The sequence below is a fragment of the Oncorhynchus kisutch genome, linkage group LG17 (assembly GCF_002021735.2).
Source record: "Oncorhynchus kisutch isolate 150728-3 linkage group LG17, Okis_V2, whole genome shotgun sequence".
Taxonomy (NCBI): domain Eukaryota; kingdom Metazoa; phylum Chordata; class Actinopteri; order Salmoniformes; family Salmonidae; genus Oncorhynchus; species Oncorhynchus kisutch.
The window spans coordinates 51,985,475-52,003,068 of NC_034190.2; the positions used below are offsets into that span (position 1 = coordinate 51,985,475).

Here is a 17,594-nt window from a genome sequence, read left to right on the forward strand (position 1 = left end):
CACTGCTGGCCGACTCCGCTTCCCTGGATATAACCTCCACACAGGAGCACTGTCATTCACAAGATAGGAGCCAGATTACTAAACTATTAAAAGGCTACTGACGCAAAAAGCTCAAGCCTGGACAGCTAAGATGGAGAGTGTGTTATTGCTTGAGCAGGACATATGTTGTTGTTGATACCCAATTTTAAAATAAGTGATTTATGATGTAGTACATGCTGTATAAGGTCTAAAAGGAATTTCACTAAGACGATTTGAAGGAGTAGGAATAAAGCTACTCTCAGTGCATCTCTCTTTTGACTTAACAGATAGAAGATGCAGATTCTAGAAGGTGAAATGACTGAGAGATTCCTGTCGATGTGAGTAAAGAGGGTAACTTTTATGGACGTCAGTGTGGCTGCAACTTATTTTTGATTTTTTTAAACAATAATAATACAACAATAATAAATTTCAAAACAGAGACATGGCTTAGAATACTGACAGGTGAATGCGAACAAATGAATGTGAACATAACAAAGGCCTACTAAAGGCTTATAAACAAAATATCAGATCGATAATGGCAAGGGGCAATCTATATTTAGGCTAGTTACATTAACAGTAAACAAACTAGGCTATCTATTTCTATGATGAAACATAAAGATATGTAGATATACCCAGGGGCGTAATTTGAGTTCTTGTATTGGAATTATGTTAAATTCTGCCTATATCACGCTATACCACAATGAACATAAAAGTTAAAATGTTGAGACCATTGAGTGCTTTTGACCAAGAAGTGAAAGGTTGGTGCAAAAACTCTGTTGTGCTTTATCAGCACCATGGACTGCACCATGGACTGCACCATGGACTGCGCCCTGGGCTGGCTCCTCTGTACCAAGATCGTCAGGAACAGACGGAGGTGGAGGGGGCTTTGGAGCCATTACCCTGGTAGCACTTGTGAAAGGGGGGAAAGGGGGCTCTTCACGCGTAGCTAGCAGGAGCTCGGCAGCATCATCGCTGCTGGGCTTGGCGGCGGCCTCGATGGTTTAATTTCTGATATCCATCTTGGCAGTGGCAGATTAGCTGGTTAGAGCTAAATAGGCTAATAACACTAACGCCTTTTGCAGCTAGCTAAGAAGCTAACTAAACTCTATAGTGGTGGGGTGTGAGGCAGAGTTCAGTGAAGCAGCTTCAACTGTAACTTGACCCTGTCCTTATAAATCTAAATCAAAAATGACAGGTGGAGGGAGTATCACATTATTCACATAGTCTACCACAAATGAGCATGTGTTTTCCTCCAGTGGCTTTCCATAGCACCCCTACACACAAACCCACACACACATAGATACAGATACAGATTTTGTGCCAACCTGTCACTCAACTTTTTGAGTGACAGGTTGGGACATAAAACGAAAACTGAGGTGGCACAAGTTTCAACTGAGGGGACTAAGCCTCATTTTTGCCCTCATTTTTGCCCATTTTTGCCCTCGTGGAGCCATGCCCAGGTTCTGATGTTCCTCATTCCTTAAGGAGATTTTACTGAATGGACCACCAGTGTCAGTAACACCGGGCCCAGTTTCTGATGTTCCTCATTCCTTAAGGAGATTTTACTGAATGGACCACCAGTGTCAGTAACACCGGGCCCAGTTTCTGATGTTCCTCATTCCTTAAGGGGATTATACTGAATGGACCACCAGTGTCAGTAACACTGAAGAGTCCAAGTGAGTTCTCAATATCTCATGCACATTTATTAAGTCTTAGTCCCAATTCACCTGTCTTTTATCCAAGTCCAAGACTTCTCATATAAAATCAGATTAGTCTGAATATACCTTCCCTCAAAGATATATATGTTAAAATAAAAAATAAAAATGCTCGTAGGATAATACAATAACGCAGGTGATTGAGCACTTTGAGCATTTCTTTGTAAAACTGAAGAGACTTTAATTTAAATTTTATTTTTGTGCCCACAGGGGGTGACGTTCCAGCTGATGATGGCAGTGGGAACAGCTGTGATTGGCTCGCTGCAGTTTGGCTACAACACAGGGGTCATCAACGCTCCCCAAAAGGTGAGTGAGAAAGGGACAGTTTCAAATGTCACCCTAATCCCTAAATAGTGCACTACTTTTGCCCAGTGCCACAGAGGCCCTGTATAGAGAATAGGGTGCAATTTTGGACACATACTCTGTTAGTTTCTATGTTTGTGCCCCTTAAAGCCTGTCCAAATCCAGTGAATGTAAAGACAGTATTCTTCCTATTCATTCTTGACACCCCTTACTAGCTCTGCAGGTTAAGATGTTCTTAAGAGATGCATGGCGCTCATAGATGTCCTACCCAAAGGTGCCGTACGCCCATGTCCAAAGTCCATTTTCCAAGCCATTAATAGTCTAGCAACAATACGTACCTCTGTCTGTGATATGAGTTAGATGGCAAACGTGACTATGTATAAAGTGCCTCTTAACATTCGTTACCTGTTAGTTAATGGCCCATGTTACATGCAGTATTGGCTTTAAGATGATCAGGGTCGATGATTTGATGTTTCCGGATCGTTTATGTTGTGCCTATGACCCTACGATTCAGTCCCAGACTCTTTTGCTACATATCTGCTTTTACTATATTTCTCGCTGCTCAGCCAAGTCACTTATCACTTTATTACATGTAAATAACCTTCACAGTATATTCTTGCATTACCGACATAGGACATTTATTTTTCAGTATATCTTTCTTACTTTATTACCTTTCTTTGTATTTGTATTTGTGCTCTTTTTGACTTGGTTAAGGTGTTATTGTTACTATTATTGTATCCTGTGCATATGTCAAATAAACTCAGATTTGATTTGTTTGTCAAGGTTTGCATCTCATCTCTCCATCAAGAGCCCCACCAGGTCAATCAACCGTGATACATAAAAAACATGTAGGATCTTTGATTGATGTGGTGAGACTCCCTGGTGAGATAAGAGGAGACGCAATCCTTCTACTGGTGTCGGATGTTGGATTTTTAGTTTGACCTGTTTTATAGCAGGGGGGAAATAATCCTGTAGGAGGAGGATTTCAATGTCTGAATAAATATTTAGAATCGTCACCAGGGGGAAGCTGTGATTGTATACAATGCAATACCGTACCTACTCTCTTAGAAAAAATAACCTAAAACGGTTCTTTGGCTGTCCCTATAGGAGAACCCTTTGAAGAACCTTTTTTGGTTCCAGGTAGAACCCTTTTGGGTTCCATGTAAAAACCATTTCCAAGAAGGGTTCTACATGAACCCTGCAAGAGTTCTACCTGGAACCCAAAAATAGTTCTACCTGGAAGCCAAAGGGGTTCTCCTTTGGGGACAGCTGAAGAACCCTTTTGGATCCCTTAGACTGCAGCTCCAGTTCAAGTAGCCAATGTAGGCTACATGCAGGCTACAGCGCGTCTCGTGTGAATTCTTATTCGGATTATAATAAATCCACATATTTCTAGGAAGTAAATGTATTTTTCGGTAGGGAAAATCCTTTTTTAAAATGGTTTTTATTAAACTGTATGTTCAAGACAAGCAATGGGCAGAATAACTAATTGGTGGCCTTAGTGCCTATGTGGCCCAGTGGTTACAAACGCTGATCCAGTCATACATGTGCCAGAGTCTGCAGGGTTCGACTCCGGTCCACTGCCCTTTGACTCACCCTTCCACATGTTTCCAACATTGTTCTATCTCTTCAATTAAAGCAAAAAAAAAATAGCAAAGGAGTGGCACTGCCCCAGTCCTTAAAATATATATTTAAGGAATAATAAATAATTGGACAAATAACAATTAGATTGGTAAGCGCACGTCCAACCTAAAACACGACTATAAATCGTACAAGGTAGGCTAAATTGATTCATAAAACATGTACAGACCAAGCAAGCAACCATCTATGCTATGCTAACTGATTCCACCGTTGAAAGAGAAAACAAACAAAGAAATAGAAAATAAACCGATATGAAGAGATTCAGGCTGGAGATTTTGAGGTGGAAAATAAAAACTTCAGAGGACTTTTAAACCTTGAATGCATGCTAGTTTGATTCACACACTTAATGAGTGGAGTTCCACCAAAATATTGCAGTTAGGGTGCAAAATACCACAGCAGTTACTCCACTTTTACTGCAGTTTCAAAACGGCAATATTTTTTGGGGAAGGGTTTAGATAGCCTACAGCCTATTTTAGGCCCACAAGGTAACTGCATTCATTTCAAGAAGTAAAATTAACTGTCTGATCATTTACACGTCAAAGAAAAGTGTCTCAGCTCAACAGAATTGTCTTTGGATAGGCTCAAATCCATAAACATCTTGACAGCTTTACAAAATGAGATATTAAAGCCCACAATATAGGCTATCAGTCCACAACAAGGATGACTTCAAATGCCGACTTCAAACTGAAAGTATCGTAAGCCTATGCTACTGTAGTCGGCACATAATAGCTTAGCAATGGAAATCTCACCTGCTGTAAGGGCATCCACACCAAAGACCATAACTATATTGACAAATTATACAACGCCTAACTGTAATACGTGGGTAAGCATCCACACTGGAGGAAAGTTTATTGTTCTACAGTAGGCCTACATCTGTCAATCAACTGATGACCAAATCGGCTCACCAACTCAGCCAGGGAAACACAAACAAATACAATAAAATTGCAGTGAAGCAACCGGTCAGGATGCTCTCGATGGTGCTGGGGACCCATGCCAAAAGGTGTTGTTTGGACCATAATAGTTTGTTGATGCTGTGGACACCAAGGAACTTGAAACTCTCGACCCGCTCCACTTCAGCCCTGTCGATGTTAATGGGGGCCTGTTCAGCCCTCCTTTTCCTATAGTCCACAACCAGCTAATTTGTCTTGCTCACATTGAGGGAGAGGTTGTTGTGCTGGCACCACACTGCCAGGTCTCTGACCTCCTTCCTATAGGCTGTCTCATCATTGTCAGTGATCACTGTCACTGTTGTGTCATCAGCAAACTTAATGATGGTGTTGGAGTCGTGCTTGGCCACGCAGTCTTGGGTGAACAGGGAGTACAGGAGGGGACTAAGCACGCACCGCTGAGGGTTCCCAGTGTTGAGGATCAGCGTGGCAGATGTGTTTTGCCTACCCTTACCACCTGGGGGCTGCCCGTCAGGAAGTCCAGGATCCAGTTGCAGAGGGAGGTGTTTAGTCCCAGGTTCCTTAGCTTAGTGATGAGCTTGGTGTGTACTATGGTGTTGAACACTGAGCTGTAGTCAATGAACGGCATTCTCACATAGGTATTCCTTTTGTCCAGATGGGAAAGGGCCGTGTGGAGTGCGATTGAGATTACGTCATCTGTGTATCTGTTGGGGCGGTATGCGAATTGGAGTGGGTCTAGGGTTTCTGGCATGATGGTGTTGATGTGAGCCATGACCAGCCATTCAAAGCACTTCATGACTCCCGACGTGAGTGCAACTGGTCGGTAATCATTTAGGCAGGTTACCTTCACTTTCTTGGGCACAAGGACTATGGTGGTCTGTTTGAAACATGTAGGTATTACAGACTCGGTCAGGGAGAGGTTGAAAATGTCAGTGAAGACACTTGCCAGTTGGTCCGTGCGTGCTGTAAGTGCATGCAGCTTTGCAGCTTTGTGAATGTTGATCTGTTTAAAGGTCTTGCTTGCATCGGCTATGGAGAGCGTTATCACACAGTCATCCAGAACAGCTGGTGCTCTCATGCATGCTTCAGTGTTGCTTTCCCTGAAGCGAGCATAAAAGACATTTAGCTCCTCTGGTAGGCTCTTGTCACTGGGCAGCTCGCGACTGGGTTTCCCTTTGTGGTCCGTAACAGTTTTCAAGCCCTGCCACATCCGACGAGCGTCAGAGCCAGTGTAGCCGGATTAGTGGCTTGAAAGCGGCAGCTCTAGCCTTTAGCTCGGTGCGGATGTTGCCTGTAATTCATGGGTTCTGTTTGGGATATGTACGTATGGTCACTGTGTGGACCACGCTGTCGATGCACTTATTGATGAAGCCGGTGACTGAGGTGGTATACTCCTCAATGCCATTGGATGAATCTCGGAACATATTCCAGTCTGTGCTAGCAAACAGTCCTGTTGCGTAGCATCCGCGTCATCTGACCACTTCCATATTAAGCGAGTCACTGGTACTTCCTGCTTTAGTCTTTGCTTGTAAGCAGGAATCAGAAGGATAGAATTATGGTCAGATTTGCCAAATGGAGGGGGAGGAAGAGCTTTGTATGCGTCTCTGTGTGTGGAGTAAAGGTGGTCTCGAGTTTGTTTTCCTCTGGTTACACATGTGACATGCTGTAACGGTTTTCTTCTGGTGAAAAAGAGGCGGACCAAAATGCAGCGTGGTGGTTATTCATGTTTTTTAATAAAGACACTATACATGAATAAACTAACAAAAACAATAAATGTGCGAAAACCTAAACAGCCCTATCTGGTGCAAACACAGAGACAGGAACAATCACCCACAAACACAGTGAAACTGAGGCTACCTAAATATGGTTCCCAATCAGAGACAATGACTAACACCTGCCTCTGATTGAGAACCATATCAGGCCAGACATAGAAATAGACAAACAAGACATCCAACATAGAATGCCCACTCAGATCACACCCTGACCAACCAAAACATAGAAACATACAAAGCAAACTATGGTCAGGGTGTGACAGTACCCCCCCCCCCCCCCCCCCCAAGGTGCGGACTCCGGCCGCAAAACCTGAACCTATTGGGGAGGGTCTGGGTGGGCATCTGTCCGCGGTGGCGGCTCTGGTGCTGGACGTGGCCCCCACTTCACCGTAGTCTTAGTCCCCCACCTTGTCCGCTTCCATGGCCTCCTAGCCACGGCGACCCAACTTAATGACCCCACTGGACTGAGGGGCAGCTCGGTACAGAGGGGCGGCAGCTCGGGACAGATGGGCTGAAGCTCTGGCGCCTCTGGGCTGAGGGGCTCTGGCGCCTCAGACTCCGGCAGCAGCGCCGGACAGGCGGGAGACTCCGGCAGCAGCGCCGGACAGGCGGGAGACTCCGGCAGCAGCGCCGGACAGGCGGGAGACTCCGGCAGCGCTGGAGAGGAGGAAGGCCCCGGCAGCGCTGGACAGGCAGGACGCACTGTAGGCCTGATGCGTGGTGCTGGCACTGGTGGTACTGGGCCGAGGACACGCACAGGAAGCCTGGTGCAGGGAGCTGCCACCGGAGGGCTGGTGTGTGGAGGTGGCACTGGATGGACCGGACCGTGAAGGCGTACTGGAGATCTTGAGAGCAGGGCTGGCACCAACCGCCCTGGCTGGATCTTCACCCTAGCCCGGCAGATGTGGAAAGCTGGGATGTAGCACACCGGGCTAAGCATGCGTACTGGGGACACCGTGCGAACCACCGCATAACACGGTGCCTGACCAGCACCACGCCCGACCACGGTTAGCACTGCTAGGAGCACTGTAGTGCTGAGATGGCACAGGACGTGCAAGGCTAGGGAGGTGCACAGGAGGCCTGGATGAGTATGGAGAGCTGACCCAGGTGCCATTAAATCCCTGACACGCTCCGTCGGGCGAATGTCGTGCCTCATGCACCAAACCAGCAACTCCCTCATATCGCTCTCCTCCAATTTCCCCATTAACTCCTTCACAGTCTCTGCTTCGCTCACCTCCAACACCAGCTCTGGTTCTGAGCTCCTCCTTGGCTCCTCACGATAAACGGGGGGAGTTGGCTCAGGTCTGACTCCTGACTCTGCCACACTCCCCCTGTGCCCTCCCCAATACATTTTTTGGGCTGACTCTCAGGCTTCCGTCCGCGCCGCCGTGCTTGCTTCGCCAACCTCATTCTCCTGTAACCTTCCGCGCACTGCTCCATCGAATCCCAGGCGGGCTCCGGCACTCTGCCTGGGTCGACCGCCCACCTGTCTATTTCCTCCCAAGTAGTATAGTCCATATTCTTGCCGTCCAAACCGTCCTCCCATGTCCATTCCTCTTTTCGCTGCTGTTGCCCGTTACCACGCCGCTTGGTCCTGTTGTGGTGGGTGATTCTGTAACGGTTTTCTTCTGGTGAAAGAGAGGCGGACCAAAATGCAGCGTGGTGGTTATTCATGTTTTTTAATAAAGACACTCTACATGAATAAACTAACAAAAACAATTAACGTGCGAAAACCTAAACAGCCCTATCTGGTGCAAACACAGAGACAGGAACAATCACCCACAAACACAGTGAAACTCAGGCTACCTAAATATGGTTCCCAATCAGAGACAATGACTAACACCTGCCTCTGATTGAGAACCATATCAGGCCAGACATAGAAATAGACAAACAAGATATCCAACATAGAATGCCCACTCAGATCACACCCTGACCAACCAAAACATAGAAACATACAAAGCAAACTATGGTCAGGGTGTGACACATGCTGGTAGAAATGAGGTAAAACGGATTTAAGTTTGCCTGCATTAAAGTCCCTAGCCACTAGGAGCGCCGCTACTGGATGAGCATTTTCTTGTTTGTTTATGGCCTTATACAGCTCGTTAAATGCGGTCTTAGTGGCATCATCGGTTGGTTGTGGTAAATAGACTATTACGGATAATATAGATGAGAACTCTCTTGGTAAATAGTGTGGTCTACAGCTTATCATGAGGTATTCTACCTCAGGTGAGCAATACCTCGAGACTTCTTTAATATTAGACATCGCGCACCAACAGTTATTGACAAATAAACACACACACACCCACCTCTCGTCTTACCAGACGTAGCTGCTCTGTCCTGCCGATGCACGGAGAAGCCAGCCAGCTCTATATTATCTGTTTCGTCGTTTAGCCAAGTCTTGGTGAAACATAAAATGTTACAGATTTTAATGTCCCTTTGGTAGGATAGTCTTAATCGTAGATTGTCCAGTTTATTTTCCAATGATTTCAGATTGGCCAATAATACGGAGGGTGGTGGTGGTTTACCTACTAAATTCTTACAAGGCACACTTACAAGGCACACCCTCCTCACCCTTTTCTCCGTCTTTTCTTCACGTGAAGGATTTGGGCCTTCTCACGACAAAGCAGTATATCCTTCACATCAGACTCATAAAAAATAAATCTTTGTCCATTTCAGGGTGAGTAATCGCTGTTCTGATGTCCAGAAACTCCTTTCGGTCACAAGAGCCTGTAGCAGCAACATTATGTACAAAATGAGTTACAAACCATGCGGACAAAAACAGTGGTGTAAAGTACTTAAGTAAAAATACTTGAAAGTACTACTTAAGTAGTTTTTGGTATCTGTACTTTAGTATTTATATTTTTGACAACTTTTACTTTACTTCTTCTTTACTTCTTAAAGTACTTTTTACTCCATACATTTTCCCTGACACCCAAAAGTACTCGTTACATTTTGAATGCTTAGCAGGACAGAAAATGGTTAAATTCACACACTTATCAAGAGAACAGCCCTGGTCATCCCTACTGCCTCTGATCTGGTGGACTCACGAAACACAAATGTTTTGTTTGTAAATTATGTCTGAGTGTTGGAGTGTGCCACTGTAAATTAAAAAAACAAGAACATTGTGCAGTCTGGTTTGCTTAATATAAGGATTTTTTAAAATTATGTGTACTTTTACTTTTGATACTTAAGTATATTTAAGTATATTTACTTTTAGACTTTTACTCAAGTATAATTTGACTGGGTGACTTTCACTTTTACTTGAGTCATTTTCTATGAAGGTATCTTTACTTTTACTCAAGTATGACAATTGATGACCTTTTCCACCACTGGAAAAAACAGAATAGCACAGTTGGTTAGGAGCCCGTAAAACATCAGCCAACCCCTCGGGAGCCATTATCTTAGCCTATTAATGTTTTTCACACCTTTCATTTTGTGTCAATGGATAGGCTAGCCTGCAGAATGTATTGGAACATAATCACATAACAAGGGGCCTATTGCCACCATCGATGGCACTAGATTGTCGCCAACTTAACCATCAATACTCGCTAAATTCACCCGCACATCTAATCTCAATTGCAACCATTATTGGTCACCACATTACCTCTACCTAAAGGTTTTTGACAGTGTTACCTTAGTCCTGCTTGGAATCAAAGTCTTAAGGCCGCTGCCTTCAGCACACACATACATGTAAGCTATAGCGTATCGCTATGGGTTTGATTCCAGCCCACTCTCTTCTGGCACAATAACTCAAAAGTCTGAACTTAGTCCTTTATAATAAATCTATTTGACAAGCATTCTGTACAATTGAAATAAAGTATTTCCTCGTTTACCATGGCAAATCTACTGTGGCAATTGATATATTTTTCTATAATATACACACTAGATCAAAAAAATCATGGGCTGCATTTTTTTCGTTTTTAAAATCTGAGTCACTTTCTTTCATGCGCCATTGTGCTCCATTCCGTAGGCTACCTCACGATTCTCAATTTCATCTTGTCTTTACATCTGATATTATAGGCCTATGTGTGCAATTAGTTTTGATAGGCTTCAGTAGGCTATAGTTTAGGTGTAGCCTACTATACAGCTGCATTTCGGATACACTTTACACTTGTATGTCGTAGTGGAGACCAATATCTATCTTGAGTTATTAAGCTTTATGAAACAACAGTTGTTGATGTGTATGGATGCATTTCTGATACATTTTTGTACATTTTAATGTTGCAGTAATAGGACCTATAGACCTACAGTAGCAGTAGGAATGTATTAATATTCTGTCTGGTACTTTACTGTTTGAAGTGGCAAGAGAAGAAGGATGATTTTGATAGCTGGCACTGGTCCGAATGACTCAACTGCCCCTACATGGAGAGAAAGAGAACTGCAGGTTTTCAGTGAATGTATCTAAATCACAAGGCTTCTTCGAATTTCCAGCTGGCAGGAACAAATTTTGCTACGAAAGAGTGATCAAATTAACATCTGACATCTGTAAGTGACAGTCTGGCCGATATACTGGAGATACTCTGGTACTGTATGTACTTTACTCCAGCAGTTTCTTGAGAAAGTTACTTGAGGTATTGCTGAAGCCTGCTCTGTAAATAAAAATGTGTATTACTGTGTGTGTGTGTACTTATATTTGTGTGTATGTGTGTGTCTGTGTGTGTGTGTGTCTTTGATTTGGGAGGTTTAAGGCCAATCCTGGAGCCTCTATGGGATACCTGAGCACATGAGCACTATAAATAGCTTTGTAGATTAAGATTACATCAGTCTAAATGTGTGCAGGACAGTAAGGTAGCTGCTAGTGGATCCAGTATCTTTGATAATTTGTTAGGGCTTGTAGTCACCTCCACGGTCTGCGGTGGAAAGTCACCATCTATTTTAGTGAATTACAGTTTCAAAATTCCATTAACTTTCCCAAATTTACCAGGTTTTCCTAAGATCCCTGTTGGAGGATTCCCGTATTTCAATCTTATTCCAGGAAGTCACCAACTGGGAATTTTGGGAAAGGTTTACCATTGCAATCATTCCACTTCCGGTGTGTCCATTACACGTGGCAGAGGTAACGAGGATAATTGTCACGTTTGCAGGATTAAGGTGGCTACAGGAGTTGTGCAACTAATAATAACAAAGAGATCATTCACTCTGACTACTCTCTTCTTCATGTATTCTTTATGGCAAATTTACTTCACACCTCCTTCAAAGTACACTAGTACACTAGAAAATTTGTATCACCAGATAAAAATGTTGTGGGGTATAAGTCAAAGTCAGGTAAAAAAAAACAATGATGTGCTCACTTCCAACAAACCACTGCAGGGGGCAAATGGTGATGCCATAGGGAAAAATATGCTTTCCATAGTCAGAGACCCAGGGCATATTCTTTGGGCAATAAACTCTGCCTTTCTCACACCTGTATCCATGACACTCTGAGTTATGTTTGTCAACATGTCCTGTAATGAACAATCTTGCATCGTGTATCTCTGCCCCCCTCTGCTGGTCAAAAGCTGGCTTCTGTAAGAATGTTTTTATTTACCTGTTCTTTAGAATACTGGCCGAATACTGAGTGGCTGCGGATCCGACTTTTATGGACCCCTCTTCCCAACACTAAAGGTCCTGAAAGGTCTGCGCAAGTGCAGATTCTCTACTTTACACACAGTCTCTGCTCTACTTGTAGAGAACAGGCTACTCTGGCGAATGTTGCTCATTTAATAAAGTTAGATTAAAGCTGAATCCATTTACGCAAGATCACAACGATCGTATTCTTCATAACAAAATAGAATATAACAACATAATAAAGTCAGCAAAAAAAGAAACGTCCCTTTTTCAGGACCCTGTCTTTCAAAGATAATTCGTAAAAATCCAAATAACTTCACAGATATTCATTGTAAAGGGTTTAAACACTGTTTCCCATGCTTGTTCAATGAACCATAAACAATCAATGAACATGCACCTGTGGAACAGTCGTTAAGGCACTAACAGCTTACAGACGGTATGAAATTAAGATCACAGTTGTGAAAATGTAGGATACTAAAGAGGCCTTTCTACTGATTCTGAAAAACACTAAAAGAAAGATGCCCAGGGTCCCTGCTCATCTGCGTGAACGTGCCTTAGGCATGCTGCAAGGAGGCATGAGGACTGCAGATGTGGCCAGGGCAATACATTTCAATGTCCGTACTGTGAGACGCCTAACACAGCGCCACAGGGAGACAGGACGGACAGCTGATCATCCTTGCAGTGGCAGACCACGTGTAACAACACCTGCACAGGATCGGTACATCCGGACATCACACCTGGGGGACAGGTACAGGATGGCAACAACAACTACCTGAATTACACCAGGAACACACAATCCCGCCATCTGTACTCAGACTGTCCGCAATAGGCTGAGAGGCTAGACTGAGGGCTTGTAGGCCTGATGTAAGGCAGGTCCTCACCAGACATCACCGGCAACAACGTCGCCTATGGGCACAAACCCATGTCGCTGGACCAGCAGGACTGGCAAAAAGTGCTCTTCACTGACGAGTCACAGTTTTGTCTCGCCAGTGGTGATGGTTGGATTCACGTTTATCGTCGAAGGAATGAGTGTTACACCGAGGCCTGTACTCTGGAGCGGGATCGATTTGGAGGTGGAGGGTCCGTCATGGTCTGGGGCGGTGTGTCACAGCATCATCAAACTGAGCTTGTTGTCATTGCAGGCCATCTCAACGCTGTGCATTACAGGGAAGACATCCTTCTCCCTCATGTGGTACCCTTCCTGCCGGCTCATCCTGACATGACCCTCCAGCGTGACAATGCCACCAGGCATACTGCTCGTTCTGTGCGTGATTGTCAGTGTTCTGCCATGGCCAGCGAAGAGCCCAGATCTCAATCCCATTGAGCACGTCTGGGACCTGTTGGATCGGAGGGTGAGGGCTAGGGCCATTCCCCCCAGAAATGTCCGGCATCTTGCAAGTGCCTTGGTGGAAGAGTGGGGTAACATCTCACAGCAAGAACGGGCAAATCTGGTGCAGTCCATGAGAAGGAGATGCACTGCAGTACTTAATGCAGCTGGTGGCCACACCAGATACTGACTGTTTCTTTTGATTTTGGCCCCCCCTTTGTTCAGGGACACATTATTCCATTTCTGTTAGTCACCTGTCTGTGGAACTTGTTCAGTTTATATCTCAGTTGTTGAATTTTGTTATGTTCATACAAATATTTACACATGTTAAATTTGCTGAAAATAAACGCAGTTAACAGTGAGAGGATGTTTCTCTTTTTGCTGCGTTTATAACATTACTGTAACACAAAAAGGAATACGTAATTTCTTGAGAACTCAACAGCTTGCGCCAATAGGCAAAATATGTGTTTTGAATTAAACTAAAATTAATGCAAATAAGTTCGAAATGGTGCTACTAATGCTCATGACGGCACTAACACGTCTCGTAAAAAGTAAATATGTTTTTGTTTGGTTATCTTTTGGAAATTGTAGAAGTAAAACATTTTCCTTCTTCAGAAGTTCCAGCTAGGCAGGCTAATATTTGCTAGCTATCATACAGTAGGCGTATATTAATAATATAAGAAGACATGCAATCATAATTGACTGTAGCGCATATAAAGCACCCAGCCCTGGGCTGCAGTCGCGAATTGAATTATGGGGAGTTTCAGGCCCTGGAGTGAACATAATTGTACACTCGCAAAGCCGACTAAAAATGTTGCAAACGTCTCTTGCTTGGCTAATCATTTGGACTACCCTCCAATATGGCCATTCCCCCAAGGGCATAAGACAAGGGTGTGTCTTTTAAGTGTTTGAAAAACATTCCCTTCCTAGATGACTAGGAACTTTGTTCAGGTGCACAGATGTTTCGTCACTGATCATTTGGATAAATCATGATTTCGCAGGTGTTCGCATCTTTCCAATTTCGGAAGGGGAGGGGACATTTAACCCATTTGTTTTAGATACCGCCCTGGCTTCCGCTCCACATCCTAGTAAATATTTGTTTCTATCATGTCTCCGCGCAGAACTTAATTGAGCATCTGACTCAATTACGCAAGATTTTAGTTCAGGTTCCGAGATTACAATATCTATAATTTCACTCTATGGTTGGTAATTCACAATTAATTTAATTGTGAGTGAATGTATGTATGATAAAGATATTATTTAAAGGGGCAATCTGCAGTTTGTACAGACATTTTTTTACTTATAAATTAACGATATGTACCCATTGATTCTTGAATAATATCATTTGTAAATGCCTCATGAGCTTAATTCAACTGTCGTACCCCATCAGAACCCAAAATATAAGCTTGTTTTATGCCAATGTTTTTTAACAAAGTAAATGTAAACAAACATTAGCTACATGGTTGAAACTACAATTTTGATATCCTGGATGGTCAGTCCTTCCATCCATAACTCTCTCTATGAATTTGAGGGTGATTACATTTCTCCAGCCCCATCCCTCAGCTTTTAAAATGTTTTATTTGAGTTTTACCCCTTTTTCGGGATATCCAATTGATAGTTACAGTCTTGTCCCATCGATGCAACTCCCGTACTGACTCGGGAGAGGCGAATGTCGAGAGCCACGCATCCTCCGAAACAGGACCCTGCCAAGCCACACTGCTTCTTGACACACTGCTCGCTTAACCCTGAAACCAGCCGCACCAATGTGTCGCAGGAAACACCGTACAACTGGCGACCGCATTCAGCTTGCAGGTGCCCAGCTCACCACAAGGAGTTGCTAGAGCGCAATGGGACAAGGACATCCGGCTGACCAAGCCCTACCCTAACCCGGATGACGCTGCACCAATTGTGTGACGCCTCATGGGTCAAACCCACTTGGGAGGCCCATCACTCAGCTTTTTACCGGGGAGGATGCTTTGTTATTGTTTGCTGCTGATTGCAGCTTTAATGTCTCCAGCAACCTTCAATGATGAATATAGTTCATGTATGTTCTTCATGTTGTGATATGTTGTATTGTACCTTAGATCATTGAAGGCTTTTTGAATGACACGTGGAACAACAGGTACTCTGAGCCCATCCCTGCCACATCCCTGACCACCCTGTGGTCCATCTCCGTGGCCATCTTCTCTGTCGGGGGCATCTTCGGCTCCTTCTCCGTGGGCCTCTTTGTCAACCGCCTGGGCAGGTAAATCTGCTCTGTTAGTGTTATATTTTAGACTGGTCTTTACATTAAAAGGGTGTGGTAATCATGGGTCATTAGTTTTTTTGTGCTGTCCTATGCACCTTAACAGCAGTATAGCATTTTTGTGCCTTTAGGAAGTGAAGAAGCCAGCCATATTTTTCAATTGACCTCTCTGTGAATGATTTGCAGGAGGAACTCGATGCTCATCGCCAATGTGCTAGCGTTCATCGCCGCTGGGTTCATGGGCTTCTCCAAGCTAGCGGTGTCGTGGGAGATGCTGATCATTGGCCGCTTCATCGTGGGACTTTACTCCGGCCTGTCCACTGGCTTCGTGCCCATGTACGTGGGGGAGATCGCGCCCACTTCGCTCCGTGGGGCGCTGGGCACTCTGCACCAGCTGGGAATCGTCATTGGAATCCTCATGGCACAGGTAGGCACTGTCCGTTGGGTGACTTTCAGTTTCACCTGATCCAATATCAGCGATTACTAGAGATGACAATCCAAATGTGGCACAGGACAACTGGACAAATATAGCAATGACGAGAAGACAAATGTTCAAGTAATATTTGCTGCCCTCAGGTGTGATCTTTTTGTTATCTTTTTCAACGCTAGTGATACAGCACAATCATCTGGACAAATATATTCTTTCCACCAACATACCGTACCCAAGTAACTTCACCACAGTGCATTTCCATGGTAGTTTAACTTTCATTAACAGTGTTACAGTGTACGAACATATTGTTACTTACAGGTGTTTGGGATGGAGTCGATCATGGGGAACTCCACTATGTGGCCCTTCCTACTGGGCCTCACTTTCATCCCAGCCGTGTTGCAGTGTATCCTGCTGCCCTTCTGCCCCGAGAGCCCTCGCTTCCTCCTCATCAACTGCAACGAGGAGCTCAAGGCCAGGGAAGGTAAGCCTCTGACCATCTACTGCTACACCTTCACTCCCTCAAACATGGAACCCTCCAGGCTGAGGACCTATTCCCATGGAGAGCTCCTGGGTGTGTAGGCTTTTGTTCCAGCCCTGCTCTAACACACCATTCAACTAATCAAGGTCCTGACAAGCAGCTTATCAGTAGAATCTGGGGTGTTAAAGTAGGGCTGGAACAAACGCCTGCACATCCAGTAGCTCTCCAGGAGGAGGGTCGGCCACCAGTCATGCATCTTGGTACCAGCTGAATGGAGTCCTGAGTGTGGTGTGGATTTGCATGCAGTGCTGGAGAAGCTGCGAGGCACTGAGGAGGTGGGCGCCGACATGCAGGAGATGAAGGAGGAGGCCAGGCAGATGATGAGGGAGAAGAAAGTGACCATCCTGGAGCTATTCCGCTCGCCACTCTACCGCCAGCCCATCTTCATCGCCATCATGCTCCAGCTCTCCCAGCAGCTGTCTGGCATCAACGCTGTGAGTGTAGGACACTCTGGGAGACACACACTGACTTATGAATACACATGCATGCATGCACATACATGCTAACTCATGCACACACATGTGCACACACACTTCAAACTACATGATCCACTAAATTATGACAATTTTGTGCAGGTTTTCTACTACTCCACCAGGATCTTTGAGAAGGCGGGGGTTTCTCAGCCAGTCTATGCTACCATTGGGGCTGGAGTAGTCAATACAGCCTTCACTGTTGTGTCTGTAAGTCAGAAAAAAAATACATTTAATTATATTTAATTTCACAAAATATATTTCAAATACATGTACATACATTTCCATCTTTGTTCAAATGCATGTAATGGCTGACAATTCCAGAAATGCATAGCTAAGATATCTAGTCTACAGGGAGGCCAAAGCAGTTCCTAATTCAGCATATGACATAGTTTGGCCCTTCAGAGGATTCTTTAATTACTCTTTTTACACAAAATGTTTGCATTGATATAATTTTAACATTGTCATAAAGAGTGCATGTTCAACTTCATAAAAAACATGTTTCCTGTCTCAAGAGGTTAAATAAAAATGTAAAAGTAAGTGCCTCTCTTCAGCTTCATTAAATAATGAAAAAATCATTTTAGTGCTTTCGGTATGCTTTTGATATGTCTCAAGTACAATAAAAATACACTCTGAGCAAATATATTGTAGCTGCGGCAGCCTATTAGATGATCTGGAGG

At 44.2% G+C, this 17,594-nt stretch overlaps 1 protein-coding gene across 1 annotated transcript in view; it reads left to right on the forward strand.

The window, feature by feature from the left end:
- The window catches only part of LOC109907869 (solute carrier family 2, facilitated glucose transporter member 1-like), a 32,036-nt gene that overhangs the window by 12,692 nt on the left and 1,750 nt on the right, over positions 1-17,594 (forward strand). Inside the window, exons 2-7 of the mRNA XM_020506129.2 lie at positions 1,944-2,039; positions 15,316-15,476; positions 15,663-15,903; positions 16,225-16,387; positions 16,691-16,878; positions 17,020-17,124. Coding sequence (XP_020361718.1) covers positions 1,944-2,039; positions 15,316-15,476; positions 15,663-15,903; positions 16,225-16,387; positions 16,691-16,878; positions 17,020-17,124 — 954 coding nt within the window. The remainder of the gene's footprint in view (positions 1-1,943; positions 2,040-15,315; positions 15,477-15,662; positions 15,904-16,224; positions 16,388-16,690; positions 16,879-17,019; positions 17,125-17,594) is intronic.